Genomic DNA, 22,852 nt, shown 5'->3' with positions numbered 1-22,852 from the left:
ACACGCACACACACACAAACACACACACACGCACAAACACAAACACACACACTCCCCCACCACACATACACAACCCCCTCCCCCACACGTACCTGTAGGTGTCGCAGAGTGAAGACGACCGGTTCAGAGAGGAATACTCGGTTGGAACCTTTGTTGACAGAAGCCGAGATCACGTGAGAATTCACCGCCAAGCTCCTGCCACCGCCAATCACAAACCCCGCCTCCAACCTCAACGAGGAGTTGTTAGTGGTCAGGAAGGATCCAAGGTTCTTATACAGAGATAGAACTATCTTTACCTGGCCTAGAGAGGGAGAGAGGAGGAGAGATAGAACTATCTTCACCTGGCCTAGAGATGGAGAGAGGAGGAGAGATAGTTCTATCTTCACCTGGCCTAGAGATGGAGAGAGGAGGAGAGATAGAACTATCTTCACCTGGCCTAGAGATGGAGAGAGGAGGAGGAGAGATATAACTATCTTCACCTTGCCTAGAGATGGAGAGAGGAGAGATATAACTATCTTCACCTGGCCTAGAGATGGAGAGAGGAGAGATATAACTATCTCCACTGGCCTAGAGATGGAGAGAGGAGAGATCTATCCTGGCCTAGAGATGGAGAGAGGAGAGATAGAACTATCTTTACCTGGCCTAGAGATGGAGAGAGGAGAGATATAACTATCTCCACCTGACCTAGAGATGGAGAGAGGAGAGATATAACTATCCTCACCTGGCCGAGATGGAGAGAGGAGAGATAGAACTATTTTAACCTGGCCTAGAGATGGAGAGAGGAGATATATAACTATCTTCACCTGACCTAGAGCTGGAGAGAGGAGAGATATTACTATCTCCACCTGGCCTAGAGATGGAGAGAGGAGGAGAGAGATACTATCTTCACCTGGCCTAGAGATGGAGAGAGGAGAGATATAACTATCTTCACCTGGCCTAGAGATGGAGAGAGGAGGAGAGATATAACTATCTTCACCTGGCTTAGAGATGGAGAGAGGAGGAGAGAGATAACTATCTTCACCTGGCTTAGAGATGGAGAGAGGAGGAGGAGAGATAACTATCTTCACCTGGCCTAGAGATGGAGAGAGGAGAGATATAACTATCTTCACCTGGCCTAGAGATGGAGAGAGGAGGAGAGAGATAACTATCTTCACCTGGCCTAGAGATGGAGAGAGGAGATATATTACTATCTTCACCTGACCTAGAGCTGGAGAGGAGAGATATAACTATCTCCACCTGGCTTAGAGATGGAGAGAGGAGGAGGAGAGATAACTATCTTCACCTGGCCTAGAGATGGAGAGAGGAGAGATATACTATCTTCACCTGGCCTAGAGATGGAGAGAGGAGAGAGATATAACTATCTTCACCTGGCTTAGAGATGGAGAGAGGAGGAGAGAGATAACTATCTTCACCTGGCTTAGAGATGGAGAGAGGAGGAGGAGAGATAACTATCTTCACCTGGCCTAGAGATGGAGAGAGGAGAGATATAACTATCTTCACCTGGCTTAGAGATGGAGAGAGGAGGAGGAGAGATAACTATCTTCACCTGGCCTAGAGATGGAGAGAGGAGGAGAGATATAACTATCTTCACCTGGCCTAGAGATGGAGAGAGGAGGAGGAGAGAGAGAAACTATCTTCACCTGGCCTAGAGATGGAGAGAGGAGAGATATAACTATCTTCACCTGGCCTAGAGATGGAGAGAGGAGGAGGAGAGAGAGAGAACTATCTTCACCTGGCCTAGAGATGGAGAGAGGAGGAGGAGAGAGAGAACTATCTTCACCTGGCCTAGAGATGGAGAGAGGAGGAGAGATAGTTCTATCTTCACCTGGCCTAGAGATGGAGAGAGGAGGAGAGATAGAACTATCTTCACCTGGCCTAGAGATGGAGAGAGGAGGAGGAGAGATATAACTATCTTCACCTGGCCTAGAGATGGAGAGAGGAGAGATATAACTATCTCCACCTGGCCTAGAGATGGAGAGAGGAGAGATAGAACTATCTTCACCTGACCTAGAGATGGAGAGAGGAGGAGGAGAGATATAACTATCTTCACCTGACCTAGAGATGGAGAGAGGAGAGATATAACTATCTCCACCTGGCCTAGAGATGGAGAGAGGAGAGATATAACTATCTCCACCTGGCCTAGAGATGGAGAGAGGAGATATATAACTATCTTCACCTGGCCTAGAGATGGAGAGAGGAGGAGAGATATAACTATCTCCACCTGGCCTAGAGATGGAGAGATAGAACTATCATGTGTGTGTGTGTGTGTGTGGCTAAGTGTGTGTTTCTGTCTGTGTGCGTGTGTGTTTATGCACGTGTGTGTGCGTGAGTGTATGTTTACCTGTGTGTGCGCGTGTGTGTCTGCGTGTGTCTTTGTGCATTCATGTGTGTGTCTGTGTGTGTGTCTTTGTGCGTTCGTGTGTGTGTGTGTGTATGTGACTGTGTGTGTGTCTTTTGTGCGTTTGTGTGTGTGTGTGTCTGTGCGTTTATGTGTGTGTGTGTCTTTGTGCGTTCGCGTGTGTGTGTGTGTGTGACTGACCATTGCTGCTGTACTGCTGTAGAGTCGCAGTTGAGAGCTGTAGAACACTGTCACTGTCATAGGAGTGAGGGAACGTCAGGTCCTGTAGGTCTGCCTCTGTGTTCAATACATACACCTCTAGATCTACACACACACACACACACACACACACACACACACACACACACACACACACACACACACACACACACACACACACACACACCACACACACACACACACACACACACACACACACACACACACACACACACACACACACACACACACACACACACACACACACACACACACACACACACACACACACACACACACACACACACACACACACACACACACACACACACGTACAGAAGCAAACACACACACACGCACACGCACTCACACACACACACACACACACGTACAGAAGCAAGCACACACACACACGCACACGCACACGCACACACACACACGTACAGATGCAAGCACACACACACACACACACACACACACACATACATACACACGTGAAAGAGAAACAGGGACGTTTTTACATTTCAAACTGAACAGATTGCTAAGACACACACACACACCAAACTTACCGACATTGGGCGCTCTGTCGCTGAATCGCCCCTCGTAGATGTTGTTAGCCAATAGAAAGGCTCCTTTCTCCATGGCGTCCAATAGCAGCGAGGCAGAGCGTGATTGGTCAGTGGTCCTCATATCAGCCCAGGAGACTAGAGCTTCAGGGCCCAACAGGTTATCAACTACCTGAACCACCGCCTGTCAGAGACACACACAAATATATATATGTATATATATATATATATATATACATATATATATACATACCTTTTTGGTGACTACATGATTCCATATGTGTTATTTCATAGTTTTGATGTCTTCACTATTATTCTAAAATGTAGAAAATAGTAAAAATAAAGAAAAACCCTTGAATGAGTAGGTGTGTCCAAACTTTTGACTGGTACTGTATATATATACTATGTACTGTATAGACTATATCATATAAAGCCTCATGAACTGATCACCTGTGCGGACTAGAGATATTTCACACACCCATATACTAAAGATACCATACTAAATATACAATACAAAAGATCCCATATTAAATATACAATACTAAAGATACCATACTAAATATACAATACTAAAGATACAATACTAAAGATACCATACTAAATATACAATACTAAATATACCATACTAAATATACTATACTAAATATACAATACTAAATATACAATACTAAATATACAATACTAAAGATACAATACTAAAGATACCATACTAAATATACAATACTAAATATACCATACTAAATATACTATACTAAATATACAATACTAAATATACAATACTAAAGATACCATACTAAATATACAATACTAAAGATACAATACTAAAGATACTATACTAAATATACAATACTAAATATACCATACTAAATATACAATACAAAAGATCCCATATTAAATATACAACACTAAAGATACCATACTAAATATACAATACTATAGATACAATACTAAAGATACCATACTAAATATACAATACTAAATATACCATACTAAATATACAATACTAAATATACAATACTAAAGATACAATACTAAAGATACCATACTAAATATACAATAATAAAGATACAATACTAAAGATACTATACTAAATATACAATACTAAATATACAATACTAAATATACTATACTAAAGATACTATACTAAATATACAATACTAAATATACAATACTAAAGATACTATACTAAAGATACTATACTAAATATACAATACTAAATATACAATACTAAAGATACCATACTAAACATACAATACTAAAGATACCATACTGAATATACAATACTAAAGATACCATACTAAATATACAATACTAAAGATACAATACTAAAGATACTACACTAAATATACAATACTAAATATACATTACTAAAGATACTATACTAAATATACTATACTAAATATAGAATACTAAATATACAATACTAAAATATACTATACTAAATATACAATACTAAAGAAACTACACGAAAGATACTATAGTAAAGATACAATACTAAATATGCTATACTAAATATACAATACTAAATATGCTATACTAAATATACAATACTAAATAAAGATAATACTAAATATACACTAAATATACAATACTAAATATACAATAAAGATACAATACTAAAGATACTACACTAAAGATACTATAGTAAAGATATACTAAAGATACTAAATATACAATACTAAATATACTATAGTAAAGATACAATACTAAATATGCTATACTAAATATACAATACTAAATATGCTATACTAAATATACAATACTAAAGATAATATGCAAAAAATACTATACTAAAGATAGTATACTAAATATACAATAATAAATATACAATACTAAATATACAATACTAAATATACAATACTAAAGATACTACACTAAAGATACTATAGTAAAGATACTATACTAAATAAACAATGCTAAAGATACTATACTAAAGGTACAATACTAAATATACAATACTACATATTCTATAGCAAATATAATATACTAAATATACAATACTAAAGATACTATGCTAAAAATACTATACTAAAGATAGTATACTAAATATACAATACTAAATATACAATACTAAAGATACTATACTAAAGATACTATACTAAATACACAATAGTAAAGATACTATACTAAATATACAATACGGATAATGCTATACTAAATAAACAATACTAAATAAACAATACTAAATATACTATATTAAATATACAATACTAAATATACTATACTAAAGATACTATCCTAAAAATACAATACTAAATATACTGTACTAAAAATACTATACTAAATATACAATAATAAATATACTATACTAAATATACATACTACATATACTATACTTAATATGCAATACTAAATATACAATAATAATAATGCTATACTAAATAAACAATACTAAATATACTATACTAAAGATACTATATTAAATATACAACACTAAATATACTGTACTAAAGATCTATACTAAAAATACAATAATAAATATACTGTACTAAATATACTATGCTAAATATACTATACTAAATAAACTAAACTAAATATACAATACTAAATATACTATACTAAAGATACTATACTAAAACACAATACTAAATATACTGTACTAAATATACTATACTAAATAAAAGATTCTATACTGAATATACAATACTAAATATACATACTACATATACTATACTTAAAATGCAATACAAAATATACTGTACTAAATATACTACACTTAAAATAAACGATACTAAATATACTATACTAAATATGCAATGCAAATATACCATACTAAAGATACCATACTAAAGATGCAATACTAAATATACTATACTAAATATACAATACTAAATATACAATACTAAATACACCATACTAAATATATAATACTAAAGACACTATACTAAAGATACAATACTAAATATACGGTACTAAATATGCAATACTAAATATACAATACTGAATATACAACACAAAATATACTATACTAAATATACTATATAAATATACAATACTAAACATACTACACTAAATATGTTATACTAAATATGCTATCGTAACTATACTATACTAAATATATACTATATGTAGAGAGTTGTGGTTTACCTGGACATAAGCTCTACAGGTGCGTTCCCTCTTCTGCAACTGAAGTAGACAGGAACACACTTTATGTAACACAAGTACTACAAATCAAATCAAATGTTATTTGTCAAATGCACTCGAAGACAACAGGTGTAGACCTTACCGTGAAATGTTTACAACAGTCTGAAGGTGTGTGTACCTTGTAGTGTGTGTGTACCTTGTTGTAGTGTGTGTGTGTACCTTGTTGTAGTGTGTGTGTGCCTTGTTGTAGTGTGTGTGTGTGTACCTTGTTGTAGTGTGCGTGTGTGAGTACCTTGTAGTGTGTGTGTGTGTGTGTGTGTGTGTGTGTGCCTTGTTGTAGTGTGTTTTGTTTGTGTGTACCTTGTAGCGTGTGTGTGTGTACCTTGTTGTAGTGTGTTTTGTTTGTGTGTACCTTGTAGCATGTGTGTGTACCTTGTTGTAATGTGTGTGTGTGTACCTTTCTGTAATGCGTGTGTGTACCTTGTTGTAATGTGTGTGTGTGTGTGTGTTGTTGTAGTGTGCGTGTGTGAGTACCTTGTGTGTGTGTGTGTGTACCTTGTTGTAGTGTGTGTGTGTGTACCTTGTTGTAGTGTGTGTGTGTGTGTGTGTGTGTGTGTGTGTGTGTGTGTGTGTGTGTGTGTGTGTGTGTGTGTGTATACCTTGTTGTAGTGTGTGTGTGTGACCTTTCTGTACCTTGTAGTGTGTGTGTGTGTACCTTGTTGTAGTGTGTGTGTGTGTGTGTACCTTTCTGTGTGTGTGTGTACCTTGTTGTAATGTGTGTACCTTGTTGTGTGTGTGTGTGTGTGTACTTGTTGTAGTGTGTGTGTGTGTACCTTTCTGTAATGTGTGTGTGTACCTTGTTGAGTCTGTGTGTGTGTGTGTGTGTGTACCTTGTTGTAATGTGTGTGTGTACCTTTCTGTGTGTGTGTGTGTACCTTGTTGTAATGTGTGTGTGTGTGTGTGTGTGTACCTTGTTGTAATGTGTGTGTGTACCTTGTTGTAATGTGTGTGTGTACCTTGTTGTAATGTGTGTGTGTGTGTGTGTGTGTGTGCCTTGTTGTAATGTGTGTGTGTGTGTACCTTGTTGTAATGTGTGTGTGTGTGTGTGTACCTTTGTAATGTTGTGTGTACCTTGTTGTAGTGTGTGTTTGTGTGTACCTTGTTGCATGTGTGTGTACCTTGTTGTAATGTGTGTGTGTGTGTGTACCTTGTTGTAATGTGTGTGTGTACCTTGTTGTAATGTGTGTGTGTATACCTTGTTGTAGTGTGTGTGTGTGAGTACCTTGTAGTGTGTGTGTGTGTGCCTTGTTGTAGTGTGTGTGTGAGTGCCTTGTTGTAGTGTGTTTTGTTTGTGTGTACCTTGTAGCGTGTGTGTGTGTACCTTGTTGTAGTGTGTTTTGTTTGTGTGTACCTTGTAGCATGTGTGTGTACCTTGTTGTAATGTGTGTGTGTGTGTGTATACCTTGTTGTAATGTGTGTGTGTGTGTGTGTGTGTGTGTGTTGTACCTTGTGTGTGTGTGTGTGTACCTTGTTGTAGTGTGTGTGTGTGTGTGTGTGTGTACCTTGTTGTAGTGTGTGTGTGTGTACCTTGTTGTGTGTGTGTGTGTGTGTACCTTGTTGTAGTGTACCTTGTTGTAGTGTGTGTGTGTGTACCTTGTTGTGTGTGTTGTGTGTGTGTGTGTGTACCTTGTTGTAGTGTGTGTGTGTGTGTTGTACCTTGTTGTGTGTACCTTGTTGTAATGTGTGTGTGTGTGTGTGTACCTTGTGTGTGTGTGTGTGTGTATATCTTGTTGTAATGCGTGTGTGTGTACCTTGTTGTGTGTGTGTGTGTGTGTATCTTGTTGTAATGTGTGTGTGTACCTTGTTGTAATGTGTGTGTGACCTTGTTGTAATGTGTGTGTGTGTACCTTGTTGTAATGTGTGTGTGTGTGTGTGTGTACCTTGTTGTAATGTGTGTGTGTGTGTGTGTATCTTGTTGTAATGTGTGTGTGTGTGTGTGTTGTATCTTGTTGTAATGTGTGTGTGTGTGTGTGTTGTAATGTGTGTGTGTGTGTACCTTGTTGTAATGTGTGTGTGTGTGTGTATCTTGTTGTATCTTGTTGTAATGTGTGTGTGTGTGTATCTTGTTGTAATGTGTGTGTGTGTGTGTGTATCTTGTTGTAATGTGTGTGTGTGTGTGTGTGTGTGTGTGTGTGTGTATCTTGTTGTAATGTGTGTGTGTGTGTGTGTATCTTGTTGTAATGTGTGTGTGTGTGTGTATCTTGTTGTAATGTGTGTGTGTGTGTGTCTTGTTGTATCTTGTTGTAATGTGTGTGTGTGTGTGTTGTATCTTGTTGTAATGTGTGTGTGTATCTTGTTGTAATGTGTGTGTGTGTTGTGTGTGTGTGTGTGTGTGTGTACCTTGTTGTAATGTGTGTGTGTGTGTGTGTTGTATCTTGTTGTAATGTGTGTGTGTGTGTGTCTTGTTGTAATGTGTGTGTGTGTGTGTGTATCTTGTTGTAATGTGTGTGTGTGTGTGTATCTTGTTGTAATGTGTGTGTGTGTGTGTGTATCTTGTTGTAATGTGTGTGTGTGTGTACCTTGTTGTAATGTGTGTGTGTGTGTGTGTCTTGTTGTAATGTGTGTGTGTGTGTGTGTCTTGTTGTAATGTGTGTGTGTGTGTACCTTGTTGTAATGTGTGTGTGTGTGTGTGTTGTTGTATCTTGTTGTAATGTGTGTGTGTGTGTGTGTATCTTGTTGTAATGTGTGTGTGTGTGTGTGTATCTTGTTGTAATGTGTGTGTGTGTGTGTGTATCTTGTTGTAATGTGTGTGTGTGTGTGTATCTTGTTGTAATGTGTGTGTGTGTGTGTATCTTGTTGTAATGTGTGTGTGTGTGTGTGTATCTTGTTGTAATGTGTGTGTGTGTGTGTGTGTCTTGTTGTAATGTGTGTGTGTGTGTGTATCTTGTTGTAATGTGTGTGTGTGTGTGTGTTGTTTGTTGTATGTGTGTGTGTGTGTGTATCTTGTGTGTGTGTGTGTACCTTGTTGTAATGTGTGTGTGTGTGTGTGTACCTTGTTGTAATGTGTGTGTGTGTGTGTGTATCTTGTTGTAATGTGTGTGTGTGTGTGTATCTTGTTGTAATGTGTGTGTGTGTGTGTGTACCTTGTTGTAATGTGTAATGTGTGTGTGTGTATCTTGTTGTAATGTGTGTGTGTGTGTATCTTGTTGTAATGTGTGTGTGTGTGTGTGTGTATCTTGTTGTAATGTGTGTGTGTGTGTGTGTGTACCTTGTTGTAATGTGTGTGTGTGTGTGTGTATCTTGTTGTAATGTGTGTGTGTGTGTATCTTGTTGTAATGTGTGTGTGTGTGTGTGTACCTTGTTGTAATGTGTGTGTGTGTGTGTACCTTGTTGTAATGTGTGTGTGTGTGTGTGTGTATCTTGTTGTAATGTGTGTGTGTGTGTGTACCTTGTTGTAATGTGTGTGTGTGTGTATCTTGTTGTAATGTGTGTGTGTGTGTGTATCTTGTTGTAATGTGTGTGTGTGTGTGTATCTTGTTGTAATGTGTGTGTGTGTGTGTACCTTGTTGTAATGTGTGTGTGTGTGTGTGTGTACCTTGTTGTAATGTGTGTGTGTGTGTACCTTGTTGTAATGTGTGTGTGTGTGTGTGTGTATCTTGTTGTAATGTGTGTGTGTGTGTGTATCTTGTTGTAATGTGTGTGTATCTTGTTGTAATGTGTGTGTGTGTGTGTGTGTATCTTGTTGTAATGTGTGTGTGTGTGTGTATCTTGTTGTAATGTGTGTGTGTGTGTGTACCTTGTTGTAGTTGCGTGCAGCAGACTCCTTGTTGGCTGGTCGTAGGGCCTGAAGCTGAGAATCCAGGATGTCCAACAGCTGCTCTAGAAGTTTGACTGACATGCTGACATCACCGGCGTAGACCCGCCCCCTTGTCAGGTTTACTAACTCACCAGCGATGTTAGCTGCATTCTCCCCACTCTTTATCTAGAAGGGAGGAGGGGAGGGAGGGGGAACAAGGGTGGAAGGCAGAGGGGGAGAGGGAACAGGGGAGGAGGGCAGAGGGTGAACGGGGGAGGAGGGTAGAGGGGGAACGGGGGGGAGGGAGGGAGGGAGGGGGAACGGGGGGAGGAGGGCAGAGGGGGAACGGGGGAGGAGGGAGGGAGGGAGGGAGGGGGAGGGGGGAGGGAGGGGGGGAAACGGGAGAGGGAGGGAGGGAGGGAGAGGGAACGGGGGAGGAGGGAGGAACATAAGGGCATGTTAAAGTTATGTGGTGCTGTCCATTGACGACCTGTGTGTATGTCTTCGCGTGCGTATGGGTGTGTTTCCATCCATGTCCTTCTGCGTGTCTGTATGTGTGTGTGTGTGCATACAGTATGCACGCGTCCCTGCGTAAGAATGCGCGCACGTGTCCATCCGTGTGTGTGTCCATGTCCTTCCCTCCCTGTGTGTGTGTGTGTGTATGTGACTGACCTTCTGTGCTATCTGACTGACCCAGGGGGAGGTACAGTTACTGAGGTCAGGCCCTCTGGTGTTCCAGGTTACCGGGGACAACACACACTGGTACGATGCTATACCTGGTGGAGGAGAGAGAGGGGGAGGAGGGTGGGGAGAGAGAGGGGGAGGAGGGTGGGGAGACAGAGGGGGAGGAGGGATGGAGGGAGAGAGGAGGGTGGGGAGAGAGAGGGGGAGGAGGGAGAGAGGAGGGTGGGGAGAGAGAGGGGAGGGGGGGAGAGAGGAGGGTGGGGAGAGAGAGCGGGAGGAGGGATGGAGGGAGAGAGGAGGGTGGGGAGAGAGAGGGGGAGGAGGGATGGAGGGAGAGTGGGGACAAGAGAGAGGGGGAGGAGGGATGGAGGGAGAGAGGAGGGTGGGGAGAGAGAGGGGGAGGAGGGATGGAGGGAGAGTGGGGAGAAAGAGGGGGAGGAGGGATGGAGGGAGAGAGGAGGGTGGGGAGAGAGAGGGGGAGGAGGGATGGAGGGAGAGAGGAGGGTGGGGAGAGAGAGGGGAGGAGGGATGGAGGGAGAGTGGGGACAAGAGAGAGGGGGAGGAGGGATGGAGGGAGAGAGGAGGGTGGGGAGAGAGAGGGGGAGGAGGAAGAGAGGAGGGTGGGGAGAGAGAGGGGGAGTGGGAGAAAGGGGTGGAGGAAGGGAGGAAGAGAGAGACAGATCAAAACCTAATTTGCATTCAGCATGCTCTCACTCTACAGTATCACCCCCCCTTCTCTCTCTCTCTCCCCCTTTCTCACCAGCCTACTATTTCACTGACACACACACACACACACACACACACACACACACACACAACACACACACACAACACACACTCACCCAGTGATCCTTTGGGACATGGTCTCTCCACCATCTCTCCTTTAGGTGTAGGGGGCCACTGTACCCCTCTGATCACCCTCCCCTCACACACCCCAACCTGCCCCCCGTAGGACCCCCCCGGGGCGATGGGGGCACGGTGGGGGGGGTGGGGGGTCAGCGGGACCATGGCCGTGATTGGCCGCAAGTCCGGACTCCGGTTGATGACCCCGATGGGATTGGAGGCTGAAGGTCGTACTGGGGTCAGCGCTACGGTGGCTGTGTAGGACCCCACTGTAGTCATTAGAGATGAGAGAGGACCTGGAGGAGAGAGGCATGGGGAGGGAGGGGTAAAATATATTATCATTCTGGTTAGCAAACTGCCCCCCACACACACTCTGCCCTTCCCCTGGGCACACACACCTTTGGTAGGCTGGGGCGGTCTGAACTGCAGAGGGTATCTCAGCACGTAGTAGTTATTCCACACATACAGCTGGTTGTCCCGTGGGTTGTAGTCTATAGATGATATATACTGGTAGGGGTTAGGGAAGGGGATCTGGACCGGCACCTCTCGCCCTCTACTGGTGTCAAACGCATATAACACCATATCCCCTCCACCTCCTCCTCCTCTGTCTGTCTGTCCCTCGTCGTCTTGGAAGACGGAGCGCACCGCGTACAGCACGCCACACGCCATGAAGGCGTTGCTCGCCCCGCGCTTGTCGAAGCTGGTCGCCCACGTGCCCTCGAAACGCAGGGTGTAAGGGTTTACCTGGAGGGGAGGGGAAATGGAAGGGGCAGGAGAGGGGGAAAAGAGAGAGAGAGGAGAGAGAGAGAGAGAGAGAGAGAGAGAGAGAGAGAGAGAGAGAAAGAGAGAGAGAGAGAGAGAGAGAGAGAGGGAGAGAGAGAGAGAGAGAGAGAGAGAGAGAGAGAGAGAGAGAGGAGAGAGAGAGAGAGAGAAAGAGGGAGGAGAGAGAGGAGAGAGAGAGAAAGAGAGAAAGAGAGGAGAGAGAGAGAGAAAGAGAGGCGAGAGAAAGAGAGGAGAGAAGAGAGAAAGAGAGGAGAGAGAGAGTAGTGAGAAAGAGAGGTGAGAAAAAGAAAGAAAGAGAGAGAAAGAGAGGAGAGAGAGAGTAAGAGAGGAGAGAGAGAGGAGAGAGAAAGAGAGGAGAGAGGATTGAGAGGAGAGAGTTTAGAGAGAGAAAGAGAGGAGAGGAGAGAGAGGAGAGGGAGATAGAGAGAGAAAGAGAGGAGATAGAGAGAGAGGAGAGAGATAGATAGAGAGAGAGAGGAGAGAGAGATAGATAGAGAGAGAGAGAGTTTAGAGAGAGAGGTGAGAGGAGAGAGAGAGAGAGAGGAGAGAGTAAGAGAGGAGAGAGAGAGGAGAGAGAAAGAGAGGAGAGAGGATTGAGAGGAGAGAGTTTAGAGAGAGAAAGAGAGGAGAGGAGAGGGAGATAGAGAGAGAAAGAGAGGAGATAGAGAGAGAGGAGAGATAGATAGAGAGAGAGGAGAGAGAGATAGATAGAGAGAGAGAGGAGAGAGAGATAGATAGAGAGAGAGAGAGTTTAGAGAGAGGTGAGAGGAGAGAGAGGAGAGAAAGATAGAGAAAGAAAGAGAGGAGAGAGTTTAGAGAGAGATAGAGAGAGAAAGAGAGGAGAGAGAGGAGAGAAAGATAGAGAAAGAAAGAGAGGAGAGAGTTTAGAGAGAGATAGAGAGAGAAAGAGAGGAGAGAGAGGAGAGAGAGATAGAGAGAGAAAGAGAGGAGAGAGTTTAGAGAGAGATAGAGAGAGAAAGAGAGGAGAGAGTTTAGAGAGAGAGAGAGAGAGAAAGAGAGGAGAGAGTTTAGAGAGAGATAGAGAGAGAAAGAGAGTTTAGAGAGAGAGAGAGAAAGAGAGGAGAGAGTTTAGAGAGAGATAGAGAGAGAAAGAGAGGAGAGAGTTTAGAGAGAGATAGAGAGAGAAAGAGAGGAGAGAGTTTAGAGAGAGATAGAGAGAGAAAGAGAGGAGAGAGTTTAGAGAGAGATAGAGAGAGAAAGAGAGGAGAGAGTTTAGAGAGAGATAGAGAGAAAGAGAGGAGAGAGTTTAGAGAGAGATAGAGAGGAGAGAGTTTAGAGAGAGAGGTAGAGAGAGAAAGAGAGGAGAGAGTTTAGAGAGAGATGGAGAGAGAAAGAGAGGAAAGAGAGTTTAGAGAGAGATAGAGAGAAACAAGGTATTTTGTTTCAGAGAGAGAGTTTAGAGAGAGATAGAGAGAGAAAAACTGAGAGAAGAGAGAGTTTGCTGAGAGATTAGTTTAGAAAGAGAGGAGAGAGTTTAGAGTTTAGAGAGAGAGAAAGAGAGGAGAGAGTTTAGAGAGAGATAGAGAGGAGAGGGTTTAGAGAGGAGTGAGGGTTAGGAGAGATAGAGAGGAAAGAGAGGAGAGAGTTTAGAGAGAGATAGAGAGAGAAAGATAGGAGAGAAAGAAGATAGAGAGAGAAGAGAGAAAGGAGGAGAGAGTTTAGGAGAGAAAGAGAGGAGAGGGTTAGAGGAGGAGAGGGTTAGAGAGAGAGGGTTAGAGAGGAGGTAGGGTTTAGAGAGAGGTAGGGTTAGAGAGGAGTGAGTTTAGGGAGGACTGTGGTAGGAGAGAAGAGAGGAGATGAGTTTAGAGGAGGAGTGGTAGGGTTAGAGAGGAGTGAGGGTTAGGAGGAGTTTAGGGTTAGGGGAGGAGTAGTAGGGTTAGAGAGGAGGTAGGGTTAGGGGAGAGAGAGGTTAGAGAGGAGAGGGTTAGAGAGAGTAGGGTTAGAGAGGAGAGGGGTTAGGGGAGGAGGGTTAGAAAGAGGTTAGGGAGAGTGAGGGTTTAGGGGAGGATGGTAGGGTTAGGGAGGAGAGAAAGAGGTAGGGTTAGAGGAGGAAGTAGGGTTAGGGGAGGAGTGGTAGGGTTAGGGAGGAGAGGGTTTAGGGGAGGAGTGGTAGGGTTAGGGGAGGATGGTAGGGTTAGAAGGAGTGGTAGGGTTAGGGGAGGAGTGGTAGGGTTGGAGGAGAGTGGAAGGGTTAGAGGAGGAGTGGTAGGGTTAGAGGAGAGTGAGGGTTAGATAGGGTTAGGGAGGAGTGGTAGGGTTAGGAGGAGGAGTGGTAGGGTTAGGGGAGGAGTGGTAGGGTTAGAGGAGGAGTGGTAGGGTTAGAGGAGGAGTGGTAGGGTTAGGGAGGAGTGGTAGGGTTAGGGAGGAGGTAGGGTTAGAGGAGGAGTGGTAGGGTTAGGGGAGGAGTGGTAGGGTTAGGGGAGGAGTGGTAGGGTTAGAGGAGAGGTGGTAGGGTTAGGGGTTAGAGGAGGAGTGGTAGGGTTAGGGAGGAGTGGTAGGGTTAGAGGAGGAGGGTAGGGTTAGGGAGAGAGTGGTAGGGTTAGAGGAGGAGTGGTAGGGTTAGGGGAGGAGTTAGAGGGTTAGGGAGGAGTGGTAGGGTTAGGGAGGAGTGGTAGGGTTAGAGAGGAGGGTTAGAGGAGTTTGATAGGGTTAGGGGAGAGTGGTAGGGTTAGAGAGGAGAAGGGTTAGAGGGTTAGAGAGGAGAGGGCCAGGGTTAGAGGAGGAGTGGTAGGGTTAGAGGAGGAGAAGGGTTAGGAGGAGGATGGTAGGGTTAGAGAGGAGGGTTAGAGGAGGATAGGGTTAGGAGGAGAGAGGGTTAGAGAGAGATAGGGTTAGAGGAGGAGAGGTAGGGTTAGGAAGTCAATTCTAAAAGCTTCGAAACAAGGTATTTTGTTTCATTTGAAAACATTTAGTGAAACATATTGTGTCCGTGAAATGTACACAGCACGTATAAACTGGAAGTAGAAGACTAAGTGTTGCTGTCCATTAGTTTACTACAATTAGGGGAGGAGTGGTAGGGTTAGAGGAGGATTGGTAGGGTTAGGGGAGGAGTGGTAGGGTTAGAGGAGGATTGGTAGGGTTAGGGGAGGAGTGCTAGGGTTAGGGGAGGAGTGGTAGGGTTAGGGGAGGACTGGTAGGGTTAGAGGAGGAGTGGTAGGGTTAGGGGAGGAGTGGTAGGGTTAGAGGAGTGGTAGGGTTAGAGGAGGAGTGGTAGGGTTAGAGGAGGAGGGTAGGGTTAGAGGAGGAGGAGTGGTAGGGTTAGAGGAGGAGTGGTAGGGTTAGAGGAGGAGTGGTAGGGTTAGAGGAGGATGGTAGGGTTAGAGGAGGAGTGGTAGGGTTAGAGGAGGAGTGGTAGGGTTAGAGGAGGAGTGGTAGGGTTAGGGAGGAGTGGTAGGGTTAGAGGAGGAGTGGTAGGGTTAGGGGGAGGAGTGGTAGGGTTAGAGGAGGAGTGGTAGGGTTAGAGGAGGAGTGGTAGGGTTAGAGGAGGAGTGGTAGGGTTAGAGGAGGAGTGGTAGGGTTAGAGGAGGAGTGGTAGGGTTAGAGGAGGAGTGGTAGGGTTAGAGGAGGAGTGGTAGGGTTAGAGGAGGAGTGGTAGGGTTAGAGGAGGGGTGGTAGCGTTAGAGGAGGAGTGGTAGGGTTAGGAGGAGGAGGGTTGGTAGGGTTAGGGGAGGAGTGGTAGGGTTAGAGGAGGAGTGGTAGGGTTAGGGGAGGAGTGGTAGGGTTAGAGGAGGAGTGGTAGGGTTAGAGGAAGAGTGGTAGGGTTAGAGGAGGGGTGGTAGCGTTAGAGGAAGACAATGAAGGAAAATATATTTAAAAAATATATGTATTTAAAATATTTATATTAACCCCAAAATGTATTGAGATTGTTGTTATTGTATCTGGGAGAAAATGTATTGAGATTGATACAGTCAGTTAATCTGATTATAGTTATGGAGTACAGTCAGTTAATCTGATTATAGTTATGGAGTACAGTCAGTTAATCTGATTATAGTTATTGAGTACAGTCAGTTAATCTGATTATAGTTATGGAGTACAGTCAGTTAATCTGATTATAGTTATGGAGTACAGTCAGTTAATCTGATTATAGTTATTGAGTACAGGTTGATTATAGTTAATCTGATTATAGTTATGGAGTACAGTCAGTTAATCTGATTATAGTTATTGAGTACAGTCAGTTAATCTGATTATAGTTATAGAGTACAGTCAGGTAATCTGATTATAGTTATAGAGTACAGTCAGTTAATCTGATTATAGTTAGGGTTAGGGAGGACAGTCAGGGTAATCTGATTATAGTTATTGAGTACAGGCAGTTAATCTGATTATAGTTATGGAGTACAGTCAGTTAATCTGATTATAGATGAGGAGGTAGGGTTGAGTACAGTCAGTTAATCTGATTATAGTTATGGAGTACAGTCAGTTAATCTGATTATAGTTATGGAGTACAGTCAGTTAATCTGATTATAGTTATTGAGTACAGGCAGTTAATCTGATTATAGTTATGGAGTACAGTCAGTTAATCTGATTATAGTTATTGAGTACAGTCAGTTAAAACCTGTTGATCCTACCCCCTACTTTTTCGAACATTCTGTTAAAAATCGCGCAACATTTCAGCGCCCTGCTACTCAGGCCAGGAATATAGTATATGCATATGATTAGTATGTGTGGATAGAAAACACTCTGACGTTTCTAAAACTGGTTAAATCACGGCTGTGACTATAACAGAGCGTCTGTTTCATCGAAAAGCGCAGGAAAATCTGATCACTGAAAATGGAAAAAAATATCCATGCGCCACTTCCAGGAATTGTTAAAGGTGAACCGGATTAAATGAGGCCGAGTTTGCAGTACCTACAGCTTCCACAGGATGTCTAGAGTCTTCTCATTTGCTTCGGACTTGATTCTTGGTCGAACCGACCCAAGGGAACCGATTCCCTCCGGTCTCCGGCAGGATGTTTTGGTTGAGATTTCTCCAGGCATTTTTTTCCAGACGGCCACCTATAGAATTTACATCGCCTCCTGATGAATTTTATCGCTTATTAACATGTACTAATACCTAAAGTTGCATTACAAAAGTATTTCGAAGTGTTTTGTGAAAGTTTATCGTCGACTTTTTTACTTTTAAAAAATGACGTTACGTTATGAAACGCTATTTTTTTCTGTTTATCGCACAGTCTTCATAGATCGATATCTAGGCTATATATGGACCGATTTAATCGAAAAAAAAGACCCAATAGTGATTATGGGACATCAAGGAGTGCCAACAAAGAAGATGGTCAAAGGTAATGAATGTTTTATATTTTATTGTGCGGTTTGTGTAGCGCCGACTATGCTAATTATTTTGTTTACATCCCCTGCGGGTCTTTTGGGGTGTTACATGCTATCAGATAATAGCTTCTCATGCTTTCGCAGAAAAGCATTTTAAAAATCTGACTTGTTGCCTGGATTCACAACGAGTGTAGCTTTAATTCAATACCCTGCATGTGTATTTTAATGAACGTTTGCGTTTTAACTAATACTATTAGCGTTTAGCGTAGCGCATTTGCATTTCCAGAGCTCTAGATGGGACGTCTGCGTGCCAGGTCAGTTAATCTGATTATAGTTATTGAGTACAGTCAGTTAATCTGATTATAGTTATTGAATACAGTCAGTTAATCCGATTATAGCTATGGAGTACAGTCAGTTAATCTGATTATAGTTATTGAGTACAGTCAGTTAATCTGATTATAGTTATGGAGTACAGTCAGTTAATCTGATTATAGTTATGGAGTACAGTCAGTTAATCTGATTATAGTTATTGAGTACAGTCAGTTAATCTGATTATAGTTATGGAGTACAGTCAGTTAATCTGATTATAGTTATGGAGTACAGTCAGTTAATCTGATTATAGTTATGGAGTACAGTCAGTTAATCTGATTATAGTTATGGAGTACAGTCAGTTAATCTGATTATAGTTATTGAATATAGTTATTGGGTACAGTCAGTTAATCTGATTATAGTTATGGAGTACAGTCAGTTAATCTGATTATAGTTATGGAGTACAGTCAGTTAATCTGATTATAGTTATTGAGTACAGTCAGTTAATCTGATTATAGTTATGGAGTACAGTCAGTTAATCTGATTATAGTTATTGAGTACAGTCAGTTAATCTGATTATAGTTATGGAGTACAGTCAGTTAATCTGATTATAGTTATGGAGTACAGTCAGTTAATCTGATTATAGTTATGGAGTACAGTCAGTTAATCTGATTATAGTTATGGAGTACAGTCAGTTAATCTGATTATAGTTATTGAGTACAGTCAGTTAATCTGATTATAGTTATGGAGTACAGTCAGTAAATCTGATTATAGTTATTGAACATACAAACACCAGGTTCATATATGTTTTCCAATGTTTTAAAATGTATTTCTATGTGAAAATTGAAGTGGTGGATTCATTCCTTTCCATTTTAGTAGAGACTCTTATCGAGAGCAACTTACAGTAGTGAGTATATACATTTCAATACTGGTCCCCCACGGGAATCAAACCCACAACCCTAGCATTGTAAAGGCCAAGCTCTACCAACTGAGCCAACTCTACCATCATGACACCACAAACCACTTGACGCCCAATGTAGTTAATTACTGTAGCGGTCATTGTTTTTCTACAGGCTCATGGAAAGTCTACAGGTACAAACCTAGACAACCAGCCTCTGTACAATACAGTCATGTACATTTACATTCTGTTTAGCAAGGATGGTAAATTTATACTGTACAAAAAGTGGTTGTTTTCCATGTTATTTAATTTGATGTGAATGTTTTGTGTCTTTGTTCATAACTTTGCACCATTTGATGTAAATGTTTGAGGACAGCGTTTTGTTCTTTCTAGATTCCATTAGAATGACATCACAGAGAAAGGGACAGGGTTTTGTTCTTTCTAGATTCCATTAGAATGACATCACAGAGAAAGGGACAGGGTTTTGTTCTTTCTAGATTCCATTAGAATGACATCACAGAGAAAGGGGCAGGGCAACAACTCTTACAACTCCAACTATTGAAACCTGATTCTGTTCCTAATTATACAACTTTTTGCCAAAGCAGGGATGTTGCAATTTTTTGTTGTTGCCCGCACTAGCGACGTCTATATCGGTCTGCTAGTTCTAGAAAATTCTATATTTTTTATTATTATTATTAATTTTCAGATTTTTTTGAATTTTCTGAGGTTTCTGCAGCCCCCTCAGCACCTCTACTTCCCACGGGTACGTAGAAGCCAAAATCTATCTGCAATTTTACACCTCATCTTCCCCCTACAATTTTTTTTTTATATAAAAAAAGAACAAAAGGACATTTAGGTCAAATCCATTCCTCCAGCCGATCCATCCTTCTCTCTCACCTGACTGACAACTATACGTCCATTGTTGGCTTCAGTTGAGTAGATGACCCACAGTCCGTTCTCATCCACAGCGAGGTCGATATCGCTCTTCCCGCCCCACCGATACGGAGAAGTGTCGTGGTAGTTAGCGTTCAACACCACCGCCTCGCCGCTCTTCATAGAGAGAGAGAGAGAGAGAGAGAGAGAGAGAGATGGGGTAGAGAGAGAGAGAGAGAGAGAGAGAGAGAGAGAGAGAGAGAGAGAGAGAGAGAGAGAGAGAGAGAGAGAGAGAAAGAGAGAGAGAGAAAGAGAGAGAGAGAGAAAGAGAGAGAGAGAGAAAGAGAGAGAGAGAGAAAGAGAGAGAGAGAGAGAGAGAGAGAGAGAGAAAGAAAGGTTTATTTACATTTTAATAAGGCGACGTTACATCGTATCAATGCTGAAGCATTTACAATTGTCATAAATACACAACACACAAGAAATCATTCGATACAATAAAAATCTAATATAAAATACATATTTTCTGGAGAAACCATCAGTCTGTGAAGGATTGGGGGTCAATTCATCAGTCTGTGAAGGATTGGGGGTCAATTCATCAGTCTGTGAAGGATTGGGGGTCAATTCATCAGTCTGTGAAGGATTGGGGGTCAATTCATCAGTCTGTGAAGGATTGGGGTCAATTCATCAGTCTGTGAAGGATTCATCAGTCTGTGAAGGATTGGGGGTCAATTCATTGGGGGTCAGTCTGTCTGAAGGATTGGGGGTCAATTCATCAGTCTGTGAAGGATTGGGGGTCAATTCATCAGTCTGTGAAGGATTGGGGGTCAATTCATCAGTCTGTGAAGGATTGGGGGTCAATTCCAGTCAATTCAAAAAGTTAACCAAATTCCAAATTCATATGTTCCTCATCAAAAAGCGTTGAAGACTTGCCATCGGAATGTCAGTGTACTTCCTGAATTGACTGGGATTGAAATGGCTTTGACCTCGAGCCTGGTGCGGTGGGAAAGGTGATACAGATCTCAGGTAAAGGTCAGAGGTCACCTTAATGCGCGTGCGGAGGTCGTACTTGACCAGGTTGCGCGTGCGTTCCTTGTTGTAGAACACGGCTCCATCATAGACCACGAAGCCTGTACCGTCGACGCGGTTCGGCAGCCTGGCGGGACAGAGACAGGACATAAAGAGGACGTAGAGAGGACATAAAGAGGACAGAGACAGGACATAAAGAGGACAGAGACAGGACATAAAGAGGACGTAGAGAGGACATAAAGAGGACAGAGACAGGACATAAAGAGGACAGAGACAGGACATAAAGAGGACGTAGAGAGGACATAAAGAGGACAGAGACAGGACATAAAGAGGACAGAGTCAGGACATAAAGAGGACAGAGACAGGACATAAAGAGGACAGAGACAGGACATAAAGAGGACAGAGACAGGACATAAGAATGACGTAGAGAGGACATAAAGAGGACATAGAGAGGACATAGAGAGGACGTAGAGAGGACATAAAGAGGACGTAGAGAGGACATAAAGAGGACGTAGAGAGGACGTAGAGAGGACATAAAGAGGACGTAGAGAGGACATAAAGAGGACGTAGAGAGGACGTATAGAGGACGTAGAGAGGACATATAGAGGACGTAGAGAGGACATAAAGAGGACGTAGAGAGGACATAAAGAGGACGAAGAGAGGACATAAGGAGGACGTAGAGAGGACATATAGAGGACGAAGAGAGGACATAAAGAGGACGTAGAGAGGACATATAGAGGACGAAGAGAGGACATAAAGAGGACGTAGAGAGGACTGTTATATAGAGGACGAAGAGTCACTGTCCAAATCTGGACATATTGTCACTGTCCAAATAAACTGGTATTGTGTCCCTGTCCAAATGAACTGAAGAGGACGTTGAGAGGACATAAATAACAGGTATTGCGGTACATTGTCACTGTCCAAATAAACTGGTATTGCGGTAGATTGTCCCTGTCCAAATGAGGGTACATTGTCACTGTCCAAATAAACTGGTACATTGTCCCTCATGGAAATAAACTTTTAGCACTAAATCTGTCACTGAGCAATGCATCATTTCACTCAAATAAACTGTTCTGAGATTGTCCCTTTGAACTGGTATTGTGGTACATTGTCCCTGTCCAAATAAACTGGTATTGCGGTACATTGTCACTGTCCAAATGAACTGGTATTGTGGTACATTGTCCCTGTCCAAATGAACTGGTATTGCGGTACATTGTCCCTGTCCAAATAAACTGGTATTGTGGTACATTGTCCCTGTCCAAATAAACTGGTATTGTGGTACATTGTCCCTGTCCAAATAAACTGGTATTGTGGTACATTGTCCCTGTCCAAATAAACTGGTATTGTGGTACATTGTCTCTCTCTGTTTCTCTCTCAGACAAATAGTTTACATTATACACACACACCGTCTGTGTTTCTCTCTCTCTCCCAATGTCTCTCTCTTTCTCTCTCTCTCTGTTTCTTTCTCTCCCTCTCTCCATCTCTCTAAATGTCTCTCTAAATGTCTCTCTCCATCTATCTAAATGTCTCTCTCCATCTCTCTAAATGTCTCTCTAAATATCTCTCTCCATCTCTCTAAATGTCTCTCTAAATGTCTCTCTAAATGTCTCTCTCTCTCTAAATGTCTCTCTAAATGTCTCTCTCCATCTCTCTAAATGTCTCTCTCCATCTCTCTAAATGTCTCTCTCCATCTCTCTAAATGTCTCTCTAAATGTCTCTCTCCATCTCTCTAAATGTCTCTCTCCATCTCTCTAAATATCTCTCTCAATCTCTCTAAATGTCTCTCTAAATGTCTCTCTAAATGTCTCTCTAAATGTCTCTCTAAATGTCTGTCTCTCTCCATCTCTCTAAATGTCTCTCTCCATCTCTCTAAATGTCTCTCTCCATCTCTCTAAATGTCTCTCTAAATGTCTCTCTCCATCTCTCTAAATGTCTCTCTCAATCTCTCTAAATGTCTCTCTCCATCTCTCTAAATGTCTCTCTAAATGTCTCTCTCCATCTCTCTAAATGTCTCTCTCAATCTCTCTAAATGTCTCTCTCAATCTCTCTAAATGTCTCTCTCCATCTCTCTAAATGTCTCTCTAAATGTCTCTCTCCATCTCTCTAAATGTCTCTCTCCATCTCTCTAAATGTCTCTCTCAATCTCTCTA

The 22,852-nt window shown here is 42.2% G+C and overlaps 1 protein-coding gene across 1 annotated transcript in view; it reads right to left on the bottom strand.

Moving 5' to 3' along the window:
- LOC112242514 (adhesion G protein-coupled receptor L1-like) overlaps positions 1–22,852 on the bottom strand; it is a gene marked incomplete at its 3' end in the record, with an annotated part of 77,180 nt that overhangs the window by 16,848 nt on the left and 37,480 nt on the right. The window contains exons 8-17 of the mRNA XM_042314951.1: positions 20,718–20,829; positions 19,701–19,853; positions 11,929–12,274; positions 11,530–11,826; positions 10,676–10,779; positions 10,004–10,189; positions 6,211–6,249; positions 3,127–3,307; positions 2,540–2,662; positions 93–301 (exon numbers count right to left, since the gene is read on the bottom strand). Of these exons, the coding sequence (XP_042170885.1) occupies positions 93–301; positions 2,540–2,662; positions 3,127–3,307; positions 6,211–6,249; positions 10,004–10,189; positions 10,676–10,779; positions 11,530–11,826; positions 11,929–12,274; positions 19,701–19,853; positions 20,718–20,829 (1,750 nt within the window). The remainder of the gene's footprint in view (positions 1–92; positions 302–2,539; positions 2,663–3,126; positions 3,308–6,210; positions 6,250–10,003; positions 10,190–10,675; positions 10,780–11,529; positions 11,827–11,928; positions 12,275–19,700; positions 19,854–20,717; positions 20,830–22,852) is intronic.

The sequence above is a fragment of the Oncorhynchus tshawytscha genome, unplaced genomic scaffold (genome assembly GCF_018296145.1).
Source record: "Oncorhynchus tshawytscha isolate Ot180627B unplaced genomic scaffold, Otsh_v2.0 Un_contig_3807_pilon_pilon, whole genome shotgun sequence".
In the NCBI taxonomy this organism is placed as follows: Eukaryota; Metazoa; Chordata; class Actinopteri; order Salmoniformes; family Salmonidae; genus Oncorhynchus; species Oncorhynchus tshawytscha.
The sequence above is the reverse complement of the archived record's forward strand: the minus strand, read 5'-3'. Positions and strand labels throughout refer to the sequence as shown.